The sequence below is a fragment of the Meriones unguiculatus genome, chromosome 8, assembly GCF_030254825.1.
Source record: "Meriones unguiculatus strain TT.TT164.6M chromosome 8, Bangor_MerUng_6.1, whole genome shotgun sequence".
NCBI lineage: Eukaryota > Metazoa > Chordata > Mammalia > Rodentia > Muridae > Meriones > Meriones unguiculatus.
In genome coordinates, this window is record NC_083356.1 from 61817998 (window position 1) to 61836703 (window position 18706).

General features: G+C 38.8%; 1 protein-coding gene across 42 annotated transcripts in view; it reads right to left on the reverse strand.

Annotated features, from left to right (window-relative positions):
• Rims2 (regulating synaptic membrane exocytosis 2) overlaps positions 1-18706 on the reverse strand; it is a 522675-nt gene that overhangs the window by 218461 nt on the left and 285508 nt on the right. For 34 of the 42 annotated variants that reach the window (XM_060389550.1, XM_060389547.1, XM_060389526.1 and 31 more), the window contains one exon: positions 18185-18338. In XM_060389550.1, the coding sequence (XP_060245533.1) occupies positions 18185-18338 (154 nt within the window). Of the gene's footprint in view, positions 1-13423; positions 13451-18184; positions 18339-18706 lie in introns of all 42 variants that reach the window. The other 8 variants (XM_060389540.1, XM_060389538.1, XM_060389530.1 and 5 more) reach the window with 1 other exon arrangement.

Here is an 18706-nt window from a genome sequence, read left to right on the forward strand (position 1 = left end):
CCAAAATCAGAAATGAAAAGGGGGACATAACTACAGACACTGAGGAAATCCAAACAATCATTAGGACTTACTTCAAAAGTCTATATGCCACAAAATTTGAAAATTTAAATTAAATGGACAATTTTCTTGATCGATTCCACTTACCAAAGCTGTATCAGGACCAGGTAAATCAATTAAATAGTCCTATATCCCCCAAGGAAATAGAAGCAGTCATCGAAAGTCTCCCATCCAAAAAAAGCCCAGGACCTGATGGTTTCAGCACAGGATTCTACCAAACATTCAAAAAAGAGCTAACTCCAGTTCTCTTCAAACTATTCCACAAATTCGAAACAGAAGCAACATTACCAAACTCATTCTATGAAGCCACAGTCACCTTGGTACCTAAACCTCACAAAGACCCAACCAAAAAAGAGAACTTCAGACCAATCTCCCTTATGAACATTGATGCAAAAATACTCAACAAAATACTTGCAAACCGAATACAAGAACACATCAAAGATATTATCCACCATGACCAAGTAGGCTTCATCCCAGGTATGCAGGGGTGGTTCAATATACGGAAATCCATCAATGTGATCCACCATATTAACAAACTGAAAGAAAAAAACCACATGATAATCTCCCTAGATGCTGAAAAAGCATTTGACAAAATCCAACATCCATTCATGTTTAAAGTATTGGAGAGATCAGGGATACAAGGCACATATCTAAACATAGTAAAGGCAATATACAGCAAACCTATAGCCAACATCAAACTGAACGGAGAGAAACTTAAAGCAATCCCACTGAAATCAGGGACAAGACAAGGCTGCCCACTCTCTCCATATCTCTTCAACATAGTTCTGGAAGTCCTTGCTAGAGCAATAAGACAGTTGAAGGAGATCAAGGGGATACAAATTGGAAAGGAAGAAGTCAAATTATCACTATTTGCAGATGATATGATAGTATACATGAGTGACCCCCAAAATTCTACCAGGGAACTCCTACAGCTGATAAACACCTTCAGCAAAGTGGCCGGATACAAAATTAACTCAAAAAAATCAGTGGCCCTCCTGTATACAAAAGACAAAAGGGCTGAGAAAGAAATTAGGGAAACCAAACCCTTTACAATAGCCACAAATGACATAAAGTACCTCGGAGTAACCCTAACCAAGGAAGTCAAAGACTTGTATGAAAAAATTTTCAAGTCCCTGAAGAAAGAATTAGAAGAAGATATGAGAAGATGGAAAGATCTCCCATGTTCATGGCTTGGCAGGATTAACATAGTAAAAATGGCCATTTTACCAAAAGCAATCTACAAATTCAATGCAATTCCCATCAAATTACCAACACAATTCTTTACAGACCTGGAAAGAAAAATTCTCAACTTCATATGGAATAACAAGAAACCCAGAATTGCTAAAACAATCTTCCACAATAAAAGATCTTCTGGAGGTATCTCCATCCCTGATCTTAAGTTGTACTATAGAGCAACAGTTTTAAAAACTGCATGGTACTGGCATAATAACAGAATAGTGGATTAATGGAACCGAACAGAGGACCCAGAAATGTACCCACACACTTATGGACACCTGATCTTTGACAAAGGCGCCAAAACCATACAATGGAAAAAAAGATAGCATCTTCAACAAATGGTGCTGGTCCAACTGGATGTCTACATGTAGAAAAATAAAAATAGACCCATACTTATCACCCTGCACAAAACTGAAGTCCAAGTGGATCAATGACCTCAACATAAAACCTGACACATTAAATCGGCTAGAAAAAAAAGTGGGGAATACCCTAGAACTCATTGGTTCAGGAGAAAACTTCCTGAAAAGAACACCAACAGCACAGGCTCTAAGAGCAACAATCAATAAATGGGACCTCATGAAACTGAAAAGCTTCTGCAAAGCAAAGGACATCGTCATCAAAACAAAGCGACTGCCTACAGATTGGGAAAGAATCTTCACCAACCCTTTATCTGACAGAGGACTCATATCCAGTATATATAAAGAACTAAAGAAGCTGAAAAGCAGCAAACCAAGTAACCCACTTAAAAAATGGGGAACAGAGCTAAACAGAGAATTCTCTGTAGAGGAATACCGAATGGCAGAGAAGCACTTAAAGAAATGCTCAACCTCATTAGCCATTAGGGAAATGCAAATCAATACAACACTGAGATTTCACCTTACACCCATCAGAATGGCCAAGATCCAAAACTCAAGTGACAACACATGCTGGAGAGGTTGTGGAGAAAGGGGAACCCTTCTCCACTGCTGGTAGGAATGTAAACTTGTACAACCACTCTGGAAATCAATCTGGCACTTTCTCAGACAACTAGGAATAGTGCTTCCCCAAGATCCAGCCATACCACTCCTAGGCATATATCCAAAAGAGGCTCAAGCACACAAAAAGGACATCTGCTCAACCATGTTTGTAGCAGTTTTATTTGTAATAGCCAGAAGCTGGAAACAGCCCAGATGCCCCTCAAATGAAGAATGGATGCAGAAATTGTGGTACATCTACACAATGGAATATTACTCAGCAATGAAAAATAAGGAAATCATGAAATTTGCAGGTAAATGGTGGGTTCTGGAAAGGATCATCCTGAGTGAGTTGTCCCAGAAGCAAAAAGACACGCATGGTATATACTCACTCATATAAACATACAACATAGAACAAACCCACTAAAACCTGTGCATCTAAAGAAACTAAGCAAGAGAGAGGACCCTAACTAAAATGTCCAATCCCCATCCGGAAAGGCAAAGAGGATGGACATCAGAAGAAGAAGAAAACAGGAAACAACCTAGGAACCTACCACAGAGGGCCTCTGAAACCCTCTACCCTACAGACTATCAAAGCAGATGCTGAGCCTGATGGGCAACTGTTGGGCAGAGTGAATGGAATTTTAGGTAAGAACTGGGAAATAGTAAGAGCTGGAGAGGACAGGGTCTCCACAAGGAGAGCAACAGAACAAGAAAATTTGAACACAGGGAACTTCCCAGAGACTCATACTCCAACCAAGGTCTATTCTTGGAGATAACCCAGAACCCCTGCACAGATGTAGCCCAGGGCAGTTCAGACTCCAATTGGATTACATAGTAATGTAAAGAGGGACTGCCTCTGACATAATCTGATTGGCCTGCTCTTTGATCACCTCCCCCTGTGGGGGAGCAGCCTTACCAGGCCATAGTAGAGGACAATGCAGCCACTTTTGATGTGAACTGACAGACTAAGATCAGAAAGGAGAGGAGAACCTCCCCTATCAGTGGACTTGGGGAGTGGCATGCATGCAGAGGGAGGAGAGAGGGTGGGATTGGGAAGGGAGGAGGGAGGGGCTTATGGGGGGATACAAAATGAATAAAGTGTAATTGATGAAAAATTAAAAAAGAGGGGGAAAATAATTTAAGAACCTTAAATGACTTTCAAAAGTGGAGGAAAACATGGAATTAGTCAATTTACATGGAGCACGTCTCGCCCCTGGGGGCAATGGTCTCCTGAACCTACTCAGACCTCGGACACCACCACTGCTAGTTCTAGAACTGATGTAGGAGGTTCCAATGAGGGGGTTAAGGCTTCTCATAATATTTCCTATAAGCCCACACCTGTTTGTTTATATCCCCCATTTTTATTCATTATTAGCCAGATAGAGCCAAGTAATTGTGGTGATGATACTTGCTTTTCTGCCCAATGCTGGAATACTAGTGAATTTAGGTATGCCCTGGTTACTCGCATGCCTCGCTGGGTGCCTGTGCCCGTTGATGCCCCTCACGCTATGACTCTCTTCAGACAGAAAAGGGATTTTGGAATTACAGCTGCCATTGATAATGCCATCTTATTGGCGGCTGTTGGAGCTACCACCGTGGCATTAGCCATGAGTCATACTGTGCAGACTGCTCAGACCCTGAGTAATCTTTTAGCCAATGTAGCTCATGCCTTAGATGTACAAAAAGGAATTAATGCTCAATAAAAGGAGGCTTGATGGTGTTCAAACAGAGGATTGACCTCCTGCAGGAGCAAATTGATGCCCTATGGCAAATCGCTCGACCTGGCTGTCAATGAAAGTATGCTGGACTTTTGTGTCACTAGCATATAACATGAGAATTTTTCCTGTGCTTCAAATCTGTCTAAACAATTGTCGAGCTATATTTTAGGTAATTGGACTGGAGAATTCGGTACTACGATGGAGCAGCTGAGAGTGGCCATTATCACAGTAAATTCTACCAGAGTGGATGCAGGACTAGCCACAGGATTATCACCATGGATTGCTGCAGACATGAATCATCTGAAGGAATGGGCGGGCATGGGAGCGTTAGCAGGCCTTCTGGTGTTGGTCTCCTTGGTTTGCTTGTGGTGTATATGCAAGATTAGAGTCTCACAACAGCGTAATGCAGCCTTGATCATCCAGGCCTTACAGCCATTGAAGCAGGACAGTCTCCCCAAGCATGGTTGGCTACCATAAAAAGCTAAAATGTTATGCTCAGGATGCGAGGCTAAGCACTGCACTCAGGGTCAGCCGCTTTGGACGCAGAGAAGAGCAAGTCTGATTGCATGCGGGTTGATGCCCCAGGTCCCGCTTCTGAGACAAAGGTATCGGACGGGTCTGATGCTCTTGGGGTGGATGACACCTAAATGAACATCGGTACAAAGTCCCAATTTATTTCTAATATCAGAGATCAGACCTCTACTCTTGCCTGATGCGTCTAAAACAAAAAGGGGGAACTGTAGAGAGCTGCGGAATGCCGAGCCCTAAAGATGGAGCTGGTTTCCGCCTTCCACCTTCCCGATGGTGAGTGCTCTCTGTCACAAACAACTCGACGTTTGGCTAAGGCTGAGGATCTGGCTTGCTTCCATGTATGTGGACCTATCTGCATTGCCCACGTGGCACGCTGGGGTTGGCTACCCAGGAGCTATTTAAGCTGTGGGCTGGCTTTCCCCAGGGTCAGATGATTGTTCAAGGTTCCTGAATAAACTGCATTGAGAAAAAAAAAAAAATGTAATGTTAGTACTGTGCTCACACATTTGTTGTATTGTCACCAGCTTGTACAGGACATTAACTTGCCAGTTGTAGATCTTGGTGTTTATTTTGAATTAAAAGACTTTTCTGCGTCAAAAAAGAAAAAAAAAGAAAACCTTATGAAATAGTTTAGCCCACACTCATGATAAATACCTTAGCAGACTCATGAGAAGCAATTTCCCCAAACAATAAAATATCTATGAACTCTATGAGTAGTCACACAGAATTATAAAGTACGGAATGCTTTCCCTCTTGGGCTAAGAACAAGTACATGTACTTGTTCTAAAGATAAGCTTTTTGTCTTGAATTTTTTTTAATGAATGAAATTTTTATTTTTTTATATTAATTACAGTTTATTCACTCTGAATCCTAGCTGTAGTCCCCTCCATTCCCTCCCAATTCCACTCTCCCTTCTTCATCTCCTCCCATGACCCTCTCCAAGTCCACGGACTCTGACATGAACTCAGTAGATGGCTCTTTGATCACCTCCCCCTGAGGGGGTAACAGCCTTGTCAGGCCACAGAGAAAGACAATGCCACCACTCCTGATGAGACCTGATAAGCTAGGGTGATGGAAGGGGAGGAGGGCCTCCCCTAAAGATAAGCTTTTTATTCAGCTCTTCACTGAATATTCTACATAGGGCAGTAAAATAGGAAGAGAAACGAGATGAGTATAAATTACAAAGCAAGAAGTAACAAAACCTGAATTATGAATTAGAATTTGCTAGAAATGAAGGGAAGGTTCAAATGTTAAGAGTATGTCCTGCTCTTGCAGATGACCAGGTTCAGTTCCCAGCATACACTTAAGGCAGCTCACAGGTACCTGCATACACTTAAGGCAGTTCCCGAGAAGGTAAATCCCTCTTCAGTCTCCTCTGGCAGCTGACTTCACACACACATACACACACACTTACATACACAATAGAAGTAAAATACATCTTTAAAAAAATTGCTGAACACACACATGGTATATACTCACTTATAGGTGGATATTAGTCATATAAAATAAACATACTAAAATCTACAGTCCTAAAGAAGCTAAACGATAAGGAGGATCCCAGGGAAGATGCTTAATCCTCATTCAGAAGGGCAAATAGGATAGACACAGAAAATGGTAGAAGACAGAGAACAGGACAGGAGCCTACCACAGAGGGCCTCTGAAAGACTCTACCCAGCAGAGGATCACAGCAGATGCTGAGACTCATAGCCAAACTTTGGGTAAAGTGTAGGAAATCTTATGAAAGAAGGGGGAAATAGAAAGACCTAGAAGGGACTGGAGCTCCACAAGGAGACCAACAGAGCCAAAAAATCTGGGCCCAGAGGGTCCTACAGAGACTAATGAGTTAACCAAGGACCATGCATGGAGATGACCTAGAGCCCCTGCTTAGATGTAGCCCATGGCAGCTCAATCTCCACGCGGGTTCCCTAGTAAGGGGAACATGTGCAGTCCCTGGAATGAACTTGGTTGCTTGCTCTTTGATCACCTCCACCTGGCAAGGTGGCTTTACTAAGGCCATAGAGAAAGAAGATCCAGACAGTCTTGATGAGACCTGATAGGCTACAGTCAGATAGCAGGAGAGAAGGACCTCCCATGTCAGTGGACTAGTGAAGGGGCATGGGGGAAAGGGGAAAGGAGGGTGGGACCAGGAAGAGGTGAAGGAGAGGCTACAGCTGGGATGGGATACACATGAATAAACTGTAATAAAAATAATAATAATAAAATTTTAAAAATTCCTAAAGAAGCTTAAAAACATAGAAGATTTGCAAGATAAATAATATAAATGTGAATTATATTTCTATTAAGAAATAAGTAATTAGGAAATTCATTTTAAAACATGTACCATTTATAAAAATAACCAAAGATAAAATACTTAGGAATGCACACGTGTCCAGTCCATAATACAAAATACTTCTGCATTAGTTTCTTACAGATACTATAACAAAAAAACAGACAGTTTGAAATGACAGAAATTTCCTGACTCACAGGTCTGAAGGCTGGAAGCCCTAATTCAAAGGCTCCTCAGGACCAGGTGCTTATCTCTGATGGAGAAATGCTTGGTGATTCTTGGTTCACATATGCATCATCCTAGTGGCCTGGCCACCTTCTCCATGTAGGTATTCACATTGTCTTTCCTGTATGGATTTACGCTTTCCTGAACAAATCTCTTTTTATCACGCCCCGCTCATCCTAGATTAGAGCTAATGCTAACCAGCTCAGTTTAACTTGATTACCTTCTGAAACCCTAAATTACAAATACTGTCACATTCTGCAGTTGTTAGAGGCTATGATTTCAATGTGTATGTTTTTGAAGGTATAATTTAAACCAAAAGACAACAGAGATGTAAAGAAAGAGAAAAGGAAGGAAGGAAGGAAGGAAGGAAGGAAGGAAGGAAGGAAGGAAGGAAAGAAAGAAAGAAAGAAAGAAAGAAAGAAAGAAAGAAAGAAAGAAAGAAAGAAAGAAAGAAAGAAAGAAAGGAAGGAAGGAAAGGCTTCACACATCAAAAGACTTTCTCCAGGAGGGGAGGGAAGGTGGCACTGGGAGGAGAGGGGAAGAGGGATGGGGCCACAACAACGATATAAAGTAAATAAAAAAGAAAAGAAAGTTTCTCTAAAACCAGCATCCACATATAATGCAATAACAATGTTTGAAGACTAAGAAAAAAAAAATAAGTTCAAACTAGGTTCAAACTAGCTGGAGCAGTGCTGACACATGCCTTTAATTACAGCACTTAGGAGGCAGAGTCTAGAAGTTCTCTGTGAGTTCCAGGACAGCCTGACTACAGAGCTAGTTCAGGACAGACAGGAGGATTTTAAATAAAGCTAAAGTTTACATTAGTGATGGAAAGAAATGGAAATATATTTCCAACCTTACTGAAAGAAGTTTTCAACATTCTTCAAAAACAAAATTTGAACAAGGGTTGTAGATCAGTAGTACAACATATGCTAGCATGTATGAGGCCCTGAGTTGGATCACCAGCAGGAAGGGAAGGGCGCTGGATCGAGACAGAGACAGAACAAAGAAGAAAAGGATGGAATGCAACAATAATTGGTATGAATTCAATTTTTTTCAAACTGTAAATTAATTAAATGAAAAAAAAACTGTAAATGTGAAGGAAGTACAGTTATCACATATCAACACAGACACAGACATACAAACACACCCAAAGGCTACATGGCTAGGAGAGATTGTTAGTCATCTGTATGCTCTGCTCCAACTACTGTTTATACGATTTGGAGAAAACAAGTTAGACACTATCTGAAAACTGAGCATCATCTGGGTGTGGCTGTGCTTATAGTTGCAACACTTAGGACACTCACGCAGAGGGATCTTGAGTTTAAAGCCAGTCTGCAATTCTCTGTAAGACTCTCCTCAGAAAGCCAAAACAATCCAATGGAACCTCTTGACAAGGTTCAAACTAGCTGGAGCAGTGCTGACACATGCCTTTAATTACAGCACTTAGGAGGCAGAGTCTAGAAGTTCTCTGTGAGTTCCAGGCCAGCCTGACTACAGAGCTAGTTCAGGACAGACAAGGCTACAAAGAAAAACACTTCCTTGGGGAACCCTCCTCCATTGCTGGTGGGAATGTAAACTTGTACAACCACTATGGAAATCAATCTGGTGCTTTCTCAGACAATTAGGAATAGTGCTACCTCAAGATCCAGCTATACCACTCCTAGGCACATATCCAAAAGAGGCTCAAGTACACAACAAGGACATTTGCTCAACCGTGTTTGTAGCAGCTTTATTCCTAATAGCCAGAACCTGGAAACAACCCAGATGTCCATCAATGGAGGAAAGGATACAGAAATTGTGGTACTTTTACACAATGGAATACTACTCAGCAACTAAAAACAAGGAAATCACGAATTTTGCAGACAAATGGTGGGATCTAGAAAAAAATCATCCTGAGCGAGGTATCCCAAAAGCAGAAAGACACACATGGTATATCCTCACTTATATAGACCTATAAGATAGGAGAAACATACTAAAATATGTACACCTAAAGAAGATAAACAAGAAAGAGGTCCAGGGGTAAGATGATCAGTCCTCATCTAGAAAGACAAAGGGAATAGACATTGGAAATACGAGAAAACAAGTTAACAGGACAGTAGCCTACCACAGAAGGCACCTGAAAGACTCTACCTAGCAGTGTATCAAAGCAGATGCTGAGACCCATAACCAAACCTTCGGCAGAGTGTAGGGAATCATATGAAGGAAGGAGGAATTAGTATTTCCTAGAGGGGACAGGGAGCCCCACACAAGGTCCAAATATATCTGAGCACAGGGGTCTTCTATGAGACTGTTAATCCAACCAAGGACCATGCATGGATATAACCTACAACCCCTGCTCCGACAGAGCCCATGGTAGCTCAGTATGCAAGTCGGTTCCCTAATAAGGGAGACAGGAATTGTTTCTGACATGAACTCATGAGCTTCCTCTCCCCCCTGAGGGAGGAGCAGCCTTGCTAGGCCACAGATAAGGGCATTGCAACCATCCTGAAATACCTGATAAGCTAAGACCAGATGGAAAGAGAGGAGGACACTCCCTCTCAGTGGATTCGGAAGAGGGCAGGGAAGAGATGAGGGAGGGAGGGAGGGAGGGGAGGATTGGGAGGGAAAGAGGGAGAGGGCTACAGCTGGGATACAAGTGAATGTATAAAATTATTTAAAAATTAAAAAATATTAAAAAAATTCTTAAAGATAATAAATAAAACTAAAAATGCACGTGTAACAAAATATTAGAATGTCCTGTATGTTAGAAAATATTTAAAAGTTTGAGTACAGAAGGCAAATACTGTCTAAAATAATAATAATAATAAAAACAAGAACAAAACAAAAACAAAAACAAAGCCCCACATATACTGTTAAGGGATTCATTCAAAGATGTAGATTTTTCAGAAGGTGAAAGAAAGCCTTCTTCTTATATTCCCTTTGAAGTATACAGACAGACATTTCAAACACGGATAGAACAGCGACTCGCGCTGTCTGCACATGAAAAGGGTGCGCACTCCCTATTACTTGGCACTGTGTCTTAAGTCATCAGCTAACTGGCTGCAAGGTTATGTCTGTGATTACGAATTTTAATTTCTTCAATTCTTTTTTATTCTTAAAGTAAATGTAATAAAGTCAAAGTATAGGAGCTATGTGCTTCTCTAAGGACTGCTGGATTAAACGGGCCCTGTATCTTTTGCCAGACCTGGGAAAAGCTCAGCTACAAATCCAAGCAAACAACTTTGTTTACACATCTGTACATCAAGACTAAAGGGAATATGACACAGGTCCCAATTTGTCCTCACATTTTCTTGTTGCCTTGATGTGACCATTTTGAACGCATTTTTCTTCTAGACCTGTCTTGTCTGTCCCAGACATTTAAGGACTTCTAAACAAGAGGCAGCAGGCAGCCACAGATTTCTCAGCAGCTTCTCTTTCTGATCTCTGGCAAAGAACTTCTTGGATTCTCCTTTGTCACAAATCTTGCGAAATATTCCCAGCTTCTTCAACATTTTGTGTACACTTAATCTTCATGACAAATCTCTAATTGTGCGTTTGAATTAAAGGCTTCAGATTTTTTACTGAGCCTGAAATTACATTTTTTAACTCATTAATTCATCTACACTTTGCTTTACAGCACAACATAAAAGACAAAGACCCATTGCCATCTATTACCAGATGGATATAAGTATTTCAGGTTCACTCATCACCGCTTAGGCCCATGTATGAGACAGTGTCTGACTCCCCAAAAAGGTCCACCCTCATGACAGTCGCACAGTAGGATAAGGCAATTGTTATTGCTGACATCTAAGAGTTTTCTTCTCCCTGTCCTGATGCAAATATTCTACCTAACCTTGACACTTCAATTTTCTATATATTTAGAATCTACTCATCAGTATCCAAGAAGACATCTGATAGCATTGGTACTGTACTGAATCTACACTGAAACTGGCCAAAGTGAATGGATCTGACACTTCTTTTTTAATTAATTGATTAACTAATCAATCAATTAATTAATATAGTTTTATGTATATGAGTGTTCTATCTGCATGTACACCTACATGCCAGAAGAGAGCATCAGATCACATTATAGATGGTTGTGAGCCATCATGTGGGTGCTGGGAACTGAGCTCAGGACCTCTGGAAGAGCAGAGTGCTCTTAACCACTGAGCTATCTCCCTAGCCCAACACTTATTAATTTAGGTGTTTCTTAATGTTATTTAATAAAATGCTAACTTTTCCAACAGAAGGTTTATATAATGTTTGTTAGATATATTCCTAGAAATTAAAATTGGATTACTATTATAAATTACTAAAAATTGTATCCTGTGTATAAAAGCATAAAGAATGCAATTACCTTCTATGTGTTGTAAGCTAATCCTATTTTACAGTATTTTTAAAGTAAACATACCACCTACATATAACAATGGTTTGGTTTTTCTCATGAATTAGACAGAAACTTCTTTTATCTGATAGGAAATTTATTAAAAGTCTACAGGAAATCCCATTTTAAATGACTGGTTACAGAATACTTCATTTCAAAAGGTATGAATAAGATGATTACATTGGGCAAGTTAGAGCAACTTAAGAAAGTTTCAGAAATCATAAACACTAAAAAGAAAGGTCTAACTCATGCATTAAAAAGCAACATTTTCTCTTTTTATGTATCTTAGTACATTTATAGGCTCTTAGTGAGATATTTTATTTTGTTTGCTAATACAATATAGTTGGTTTTTTTTTTCATTTATATTCAGGAGTAATTTGTCTATAAGGTCCTTTCTTGGAATGGCCATGTAGCCTCTGGTATAAAAGCTATTTCTTTTGTAAGTAACCAAAAAGTTTTATTATTTTGGGTAAAAACTAAAAGATTCATTTGTTTGAGATGATCTACTTAACGCCTTACCTTCTTTTTCAACATATATAATATACATAATATATATTACCTTTTTAATATATGGAAATAAATATAATAATGTTCAGCCTTTATTTCTTACGAGTCAGCATTCGTGAAAACACTTGCTAGGGACTCATTCATATTATCTGTGTTTTCAAAATTACTGTTATATATTGCTGATAGGGCTCAGTTATCTAAGCTGACACTAATATCTATTTAAATAAGTGTCTTGTTTTATAATCACTTATAATCATTTATAATCATTTTATAATCATATAATGATTAGTCTCACTAATCATTTCAGTGTTCAGAATTTTCCCACTAAATGTTTGTTATTAGTTTGTATTCCATCCACTATTTCCATTTCTTAAGAGTAGCAAATGGATAAAAGTGTAGTATAATCACCGACCTCTCTCATATTATTCACTTGACATTTTTTCATCTTATGGCATGTATCAGTAATTAATTCCTTTTACATTTGTATTTGTTCTTTTTTATTTTCATATACATTCTATGTATGCATGTATGATGTACGTGTATATAAAAAAGTTTTATTTTTTCATCCAAGTTGCTTCATTATCCTCCTTATTTCCTTTCAACTTTTGTGTAGGGGTGAAGGGTGAAATTGTGTTAAGTTAATAAAATATGATCCATTAAAGTAATAAAAAAATCAATGTAAATTTAGTGACCAGTTATACATTTTAATATGAGTACAATATGTTGGCATGATAAACTATAGTAATACATAAAGTTTCCTCTATTTTTATTTTATTATATGAGAAAATGATCCAAACAATGAAATGTATAGTAAGTGTAGTTCTGGTTTGTTTGGTTTGGGAAACAGATTTGTATATTGCTTAGGCTGGTCTCAGAGCCAAGGACAATCTGGGACTCCTACTGAACTACTGTGTCCCGGATGCTGGAATTCTAGGATAGCTGCTAAGCAAACGTAGCTTTAGTCGTTTTAATTAAAACAATTTATGATTTTCAGTCCCAGGCACTCATGAGCAAAAGTCATTTAAAATTACTTTTTTTGGGGCCAGCAAGATGGCTCAGGGGGTAAGAGCACTCATCACCAGGGACGACAAGCTGCTGGGTTGCTGGACCACAGATACATGTGGGCCCTGACTCTCGAGAGTTGTCCTGTGACCTCACACACATAACACATGGCATACAACACCTACACACAAAATAAAAATAAATCAAATTCAAAGATATACCCATTTAACTAGGTTTTATGAAGCTATATATACAGTATATAATAAATGTACCTCACTGACTAAATAATACTATATTAAAGAAAATAATTTAGACACACTTAGATAAAAATTTATTAAAAAATAAGTTATAATATCAAAATAATAAACACATAAAAATGAAAATAATGAAAATTGTCCATAGGCACTAAAGAAACACTATTGACACATTACTTTGGAGTTTAGCATATGCACAATAGCCCAACAAAACACAAAACAACAAAGCAAAATACATTGTGCATATTAATACATGCACTCAACACCACACATGCTTTGTTTACCTGAATTATACGAACATAAGGCTCTATCTGGAAAACAATGTGGAAGTAATGTCAAAAATATAACTGAAAATTGTTATTGGCAAGAGAATTGTGGAAATCTTATCTCTTTACAGCAGACAATAAAATTCAACATCTTAAAGGTAAAAACCACATTATTCAGAATAAGAAAAAATGCATTATTTATGAATAAAAATTAAACTTAAATTAATAGAAAATGTGACTAAATGAAAGAATTATAAGCTAAGATCAGAAATTAAAAAGACAAAATTAAAACCTAATTCTAGCCTGACTCAGAGCACTTCTGTTAGGAACGTGAATATACTGTATAATCTCAAAAGCAAGTGAGAATTCCTAGACATAAAGCATCAAGTAACTGAGAAGCTGACTGGAGGAGCCACTGAAAAGTATTACTCATTTTGGAATTTTGGATTTTAAAGATGGCCAGTTTAAAGTTGATTTCCTTTTAAGAAAAGTAAAAATTTGGCTGGGCACAGTGGCGCATGCCTGTAATCCCAGTACTCAAAGAGGAAGAGGCAGGAGGATCTCTGTGAGTTCGAGGCCAGCCTAGTCAACAAAGCCAGTCCAGGACAGCCAAGTCTGCACAAAGAAACTGAGTCTCGAAAAAAACCAGAAAAAAAAAAAAAAAAAAAAGAAAAAGAAAAAGAAACATTCAAAACTTTAAAGATATATTTACTTAAACATTTAAATGTCATTTAAAGAAATGTATGAAAAGCATCAAAAAAAAAATAAAGTAATATAGGTGGTTTCTTCTCGCTGTAATATGATTGATATTTTTACTGCAGGGAATGCAATTTCCTGTATTAACAGTTATTAAAAAGGCTTATTTTCTAACATTGAATTAAAGTTTTAAATAATCTAAAGTTAGCAAATGAAGAAACAGTACATTTGCCAAATTTTCCAAGACTGGGCTTTGGTGTCAGAAGTCTACACAGCACATCAATTACATAAGGTATTTTGAAGGAACGAAACAGAACTTTGTTTCTGGTCACAGTATCTGAGTTATAATGAAAACAGTATAAGAAACCATAGCTTAAGGAAGTAAGTGTGTAAATACAGACCACAGGACAAAATCTATTAGAGAAAGTTTTATAAACACTGTAACATTTTTATTAGCTAAGAATGTCATATTTTTATTAACTAAGAAAAAACTGAATATGATAGGTTAGGTTAGGATTAAAACAAACAGAACAAAGAAATCAGCAAAAATTGTAAATATCAGGCTTTCACAAGTAGTCACTTGAGTTATTAAGATTTCAAACTTACCTTCTGACATTTTTATTTAAAATATATGTAATACAGTCATCTATATAATTTTTAAATCTATCGATCTTCATATTGTTAATTCTTTTCAATGGTTAAAAATGCTTTGTGAATAACAATGACTTAGTCTCTGGAATTTCTCAAATCTGTCAACACTTTAGTGTAAGTAAAGTGACTCCCCTGGCAGCCAGCGCTCAGGGACCAAGCTCCAGGCCAGCCTGCAGGAGTCGTAGTTGCTATGCTCAGGCCTGGCTTCAAATGACCATTGTGGTTCGGGACATGTCAGTGAAGAGCAACGTGGACGGATCTCTAAACTACTAAATCCAAGGTGAACTTTTTTACTGCCATCCTTTTTTAAGCTTTCTAAAACTTCTTTAAGGGGATTTAAACATTTTTAATTTTAATTTAATTTAATTTAATTTGTTTTTTGTTTCCTAGACAGGGTTTCTCTGTGGAGCCTTGTCTGTCTGGATTCGCTTTGTAGATCAGGCTGGTCTGGAACTCACAGTTATCCACCTGCCTCTGCCTCCCTGAGTGCTGGGATTATAGGCGTGTGGCACTACGTCTGGCCTAAGAGGATATTTTGAAGCAGCTCCGCATCACATAATTTTTTAAAGAGAGCTTAAGTTTGTTCAAGTTGGTCAAAGAGTTATTCCTCTACCTAAACAGTGTGTCTTAGGGCAGTCACAGTATCAAACCCCACAAGCTTGACAAGTACTTAATACTGATGTGATTAGAATAAGAAAGATTTCAAAAAAAAGTTAAATGGCAAAATATGACAAACTAAAAACAAAAACACATGGAATAATTTAACTAAAATTTATAAGTAACTGAAGTATAAATTCCTAAATTATCAGAACTTTGTCAGAAAGGGCTTAAGGAAAAGGACTGCAGAGCTCAGATTGGGAGTGAACTCGGAGGACTTCAAGATTTTCAGAACAGGCAGAAGAGGAAAGGAAACAGTCATCTGAAGTACAAGGAGGGAAGGGGGCTGTGGAGGAGTCGGGGTGGGAAGGGAAACAGGGGCCGGGATCAGGAGTGGGAAGAGAAGGAAGGGGTGGGGGAGTATCTCTGTAACCAGGAGGCCCCTGTGGGACTTACAGTGGAGGGAGGGGGACACCAATACCCCATAAAACCTTTCACCCATAATTTGTCTTGCTTCTAAGAAGTGTAGGGATAAAGATGGAGCAGAGATTGAGGAAATAACACATCAATGACTGGCCCAATTTGAGACTCACCCCACGGAACAGAGCCAATCCCTGACCCAATTAATGATATTCTGCTATGCCTGCAGGCAGGAGCCTAGCATAACTGTCTTCTGAGAGCCTTCATCCAGCAACTCATGGAAACAGATGCAGAGACCCACGGCCAAACAATAGGCTCAGGGGATTTGTAGAAGGGTGAAAGGAAGGCTCTATGGAGCCTGAGGGGTGAAGGACACCACAAGAAGACCTACAGAGTAAACCAGCCTGGGCCTATGGGGGCTCACAGAGACTGAACCACCAACCAAAGAGCTTGCATGGGCTGGACCTGGACCCCCTACACATATGTAACAGGTGTGCATTGTGGTCACCAGGTTGGTCCCCTAACAATGGGAGTGGGGGTTGTCTTTGATTCTGTTGCCTACTCCTGGATCCCTTTCCCTAGCTGGACTGCCTTGCCTGGCCTCAGCTGGAGAAGATTTATTTAGTCCTGCAGTAACTTCGGTGGGTTGGTACCCCTTAGGGGCCTCCCCTTCTCTGAGACGAAGGAGAGGGGGGGATGGAAGCAGGTAGATATGAGGGTGAGACTTGAAGGAGAGGGCAGAGGGAGGTTCAATCAGGCTGTAAAGTGATTAAATAAATAATATTCTTTTAAAAAAGTTACAGACTAGTAATCCTCATTCATAACTGCAAATAACACCCAAAACAGGTAGAGAAGAGACCAGTTCTATAAGAAATGGCATGCTGGCCAACACCAGCAGGCTGTGCACTTCAATTATATAAATTACTGCACAGTCAACTATATAGTAATTTTCATGTAGTAACCAACTGTCCTACTCTGTGACTTAAGGAGAAGCTACTAAATAGATTGTAGAGACCAGAAAAAATAGACAATTTCACTGTAATAATACTGTAATTATTCTAACAAAGTAGGTTGTAACAGCACTTACAAATACAAACACACGAGTGTTTATGGTCTCAGTAGGTTAAAAAAGAACTACAAAAATTATTTTTATTCAATTTTAACTGAATTTCTGATATTGTGCTTAGCAGAAATAAAATTGTAGTCATTAGAGAGTAATGATTCCCTAGGCTTTCCTGTGACTCTCATAGGACTGATCTTTTAATTTCATACATAGCTAATACTCTCAGATTTCTAACTCAGTCCCCACCCGGCAGAAAGGAGGTGATCCATCTGGACAACAGTTGTTACTGCCAGGGATAATTCTCACAATCAACAAGTAACACCATGGTACTGTGCTTACTTCTGAAATTTCACTGATGTCAGTCGTCTAACATCAGAAGGAAATGTTAGTACACCAGAAGCCTCTGCCCATATAAAAAGAACACACCTCATGAATAATAGAGCAGCAAGCATTCAGTGTATCCCTCTACCACCTATTTGTCAGAAAAAAGTAAAACTAATCTTGAAATCTCTGAGGGGTGGAGAAAAAGCCAGTAGTAGTATTTTTCTATCTGGAAAACACTATCAAATTGTACAAAGCTAATATAGAGTGACCTGATACAATTGCTAGTAATAAGGACATGAACACACTGGTTTTATTTGAAATTAGTCAATCCAGTGTGTGTGCATGTGTGCACATGGATGTGTGAGTTAGATGTTTGGATGCACATATATGGGCGGGAACATAGGCATTGTGTGCATGTACGTGGAGGCGAAAGTCCAAACGGGCATCACTCCCTATCTCTCCTCTTTTGAGACAAGCTCTCTCACCAAGTCCGGTGCTCACCAGAAGGCTGGGAGGGCTGTTCAGTGAACCTCAGAGATCTGCCTGTGGGGGCTTTCACAGACAGGGAACTCTAAGTATGTTCCAGCTGCTCAACTGCTAGGAATTTCAGATCAGCACTCTACTGAGAGAGCAGCCCCAGCTGCAGAAACTAAAGAATCCCCATCACCAGATGAAGAGGTAGTATGTGTTAAGTATCGGCATACTTTTAGGTACCTATAGTTACATGACCAAGCTCTATTATGTCAGCTATATCATTCCTCAAGAATTAGACTCCAAATATTAATACCCCCAAACAGTTGTATATACTTGATGTTATATCATATACTATGCAACCAAAATGAGTTTAATATTGTGATTATTAGTGCTTATAAACATGTTACTGTTTTTAAATTATTAAAAAGCACTGATAGTAGCCATGGAAACACTAACAAACACTCATTAGCACCTATAATATTGTTTTCAAACTCTGGTGTGCAATCATGATTAGAAACATTCAATGAAGGTCTGATAAAGTTGTCAAAACTTACTTTGCAACCTGCGTGTTGGGCTCTCTCCATGGAGCTGTCTTCTTGGCATGTATGGAGAAGGGTGGGGGAGTGGCAATGAAGAAACATCATGGGTCTGAAGTTTGTACCAGTGTGGCTCATCATCTAACAAAGCTGTTTCCAATTCAATTAAAATCTACAAACCGAAGACATAAAAACCAGTTGTATCAAGAATAAAGAAATCTCTTCAATGGTTTTATAACTTTTATAATATTATCACAGTAATGCAAAATTTAATGCTGCCAAGTTTTCAGCAATTGTTTGACAGTAACTAAATGAGAAACAATTGACTTCTTATGGATTTTTATACTTTAAATAGCTGCATTTCTTATATAGACCTTTATTATTATACTATGCTATACTATATTATACTTTTATCAGTAATATTTAGCTACAAGTAAATGGGTGAATACTGTTATTTTACTAGGTCTAACCATGCTGCCAAGTTAATATACACTATACCTACTTAATCCTCCTACTAAACTTGAGCTGAATAGTATCATT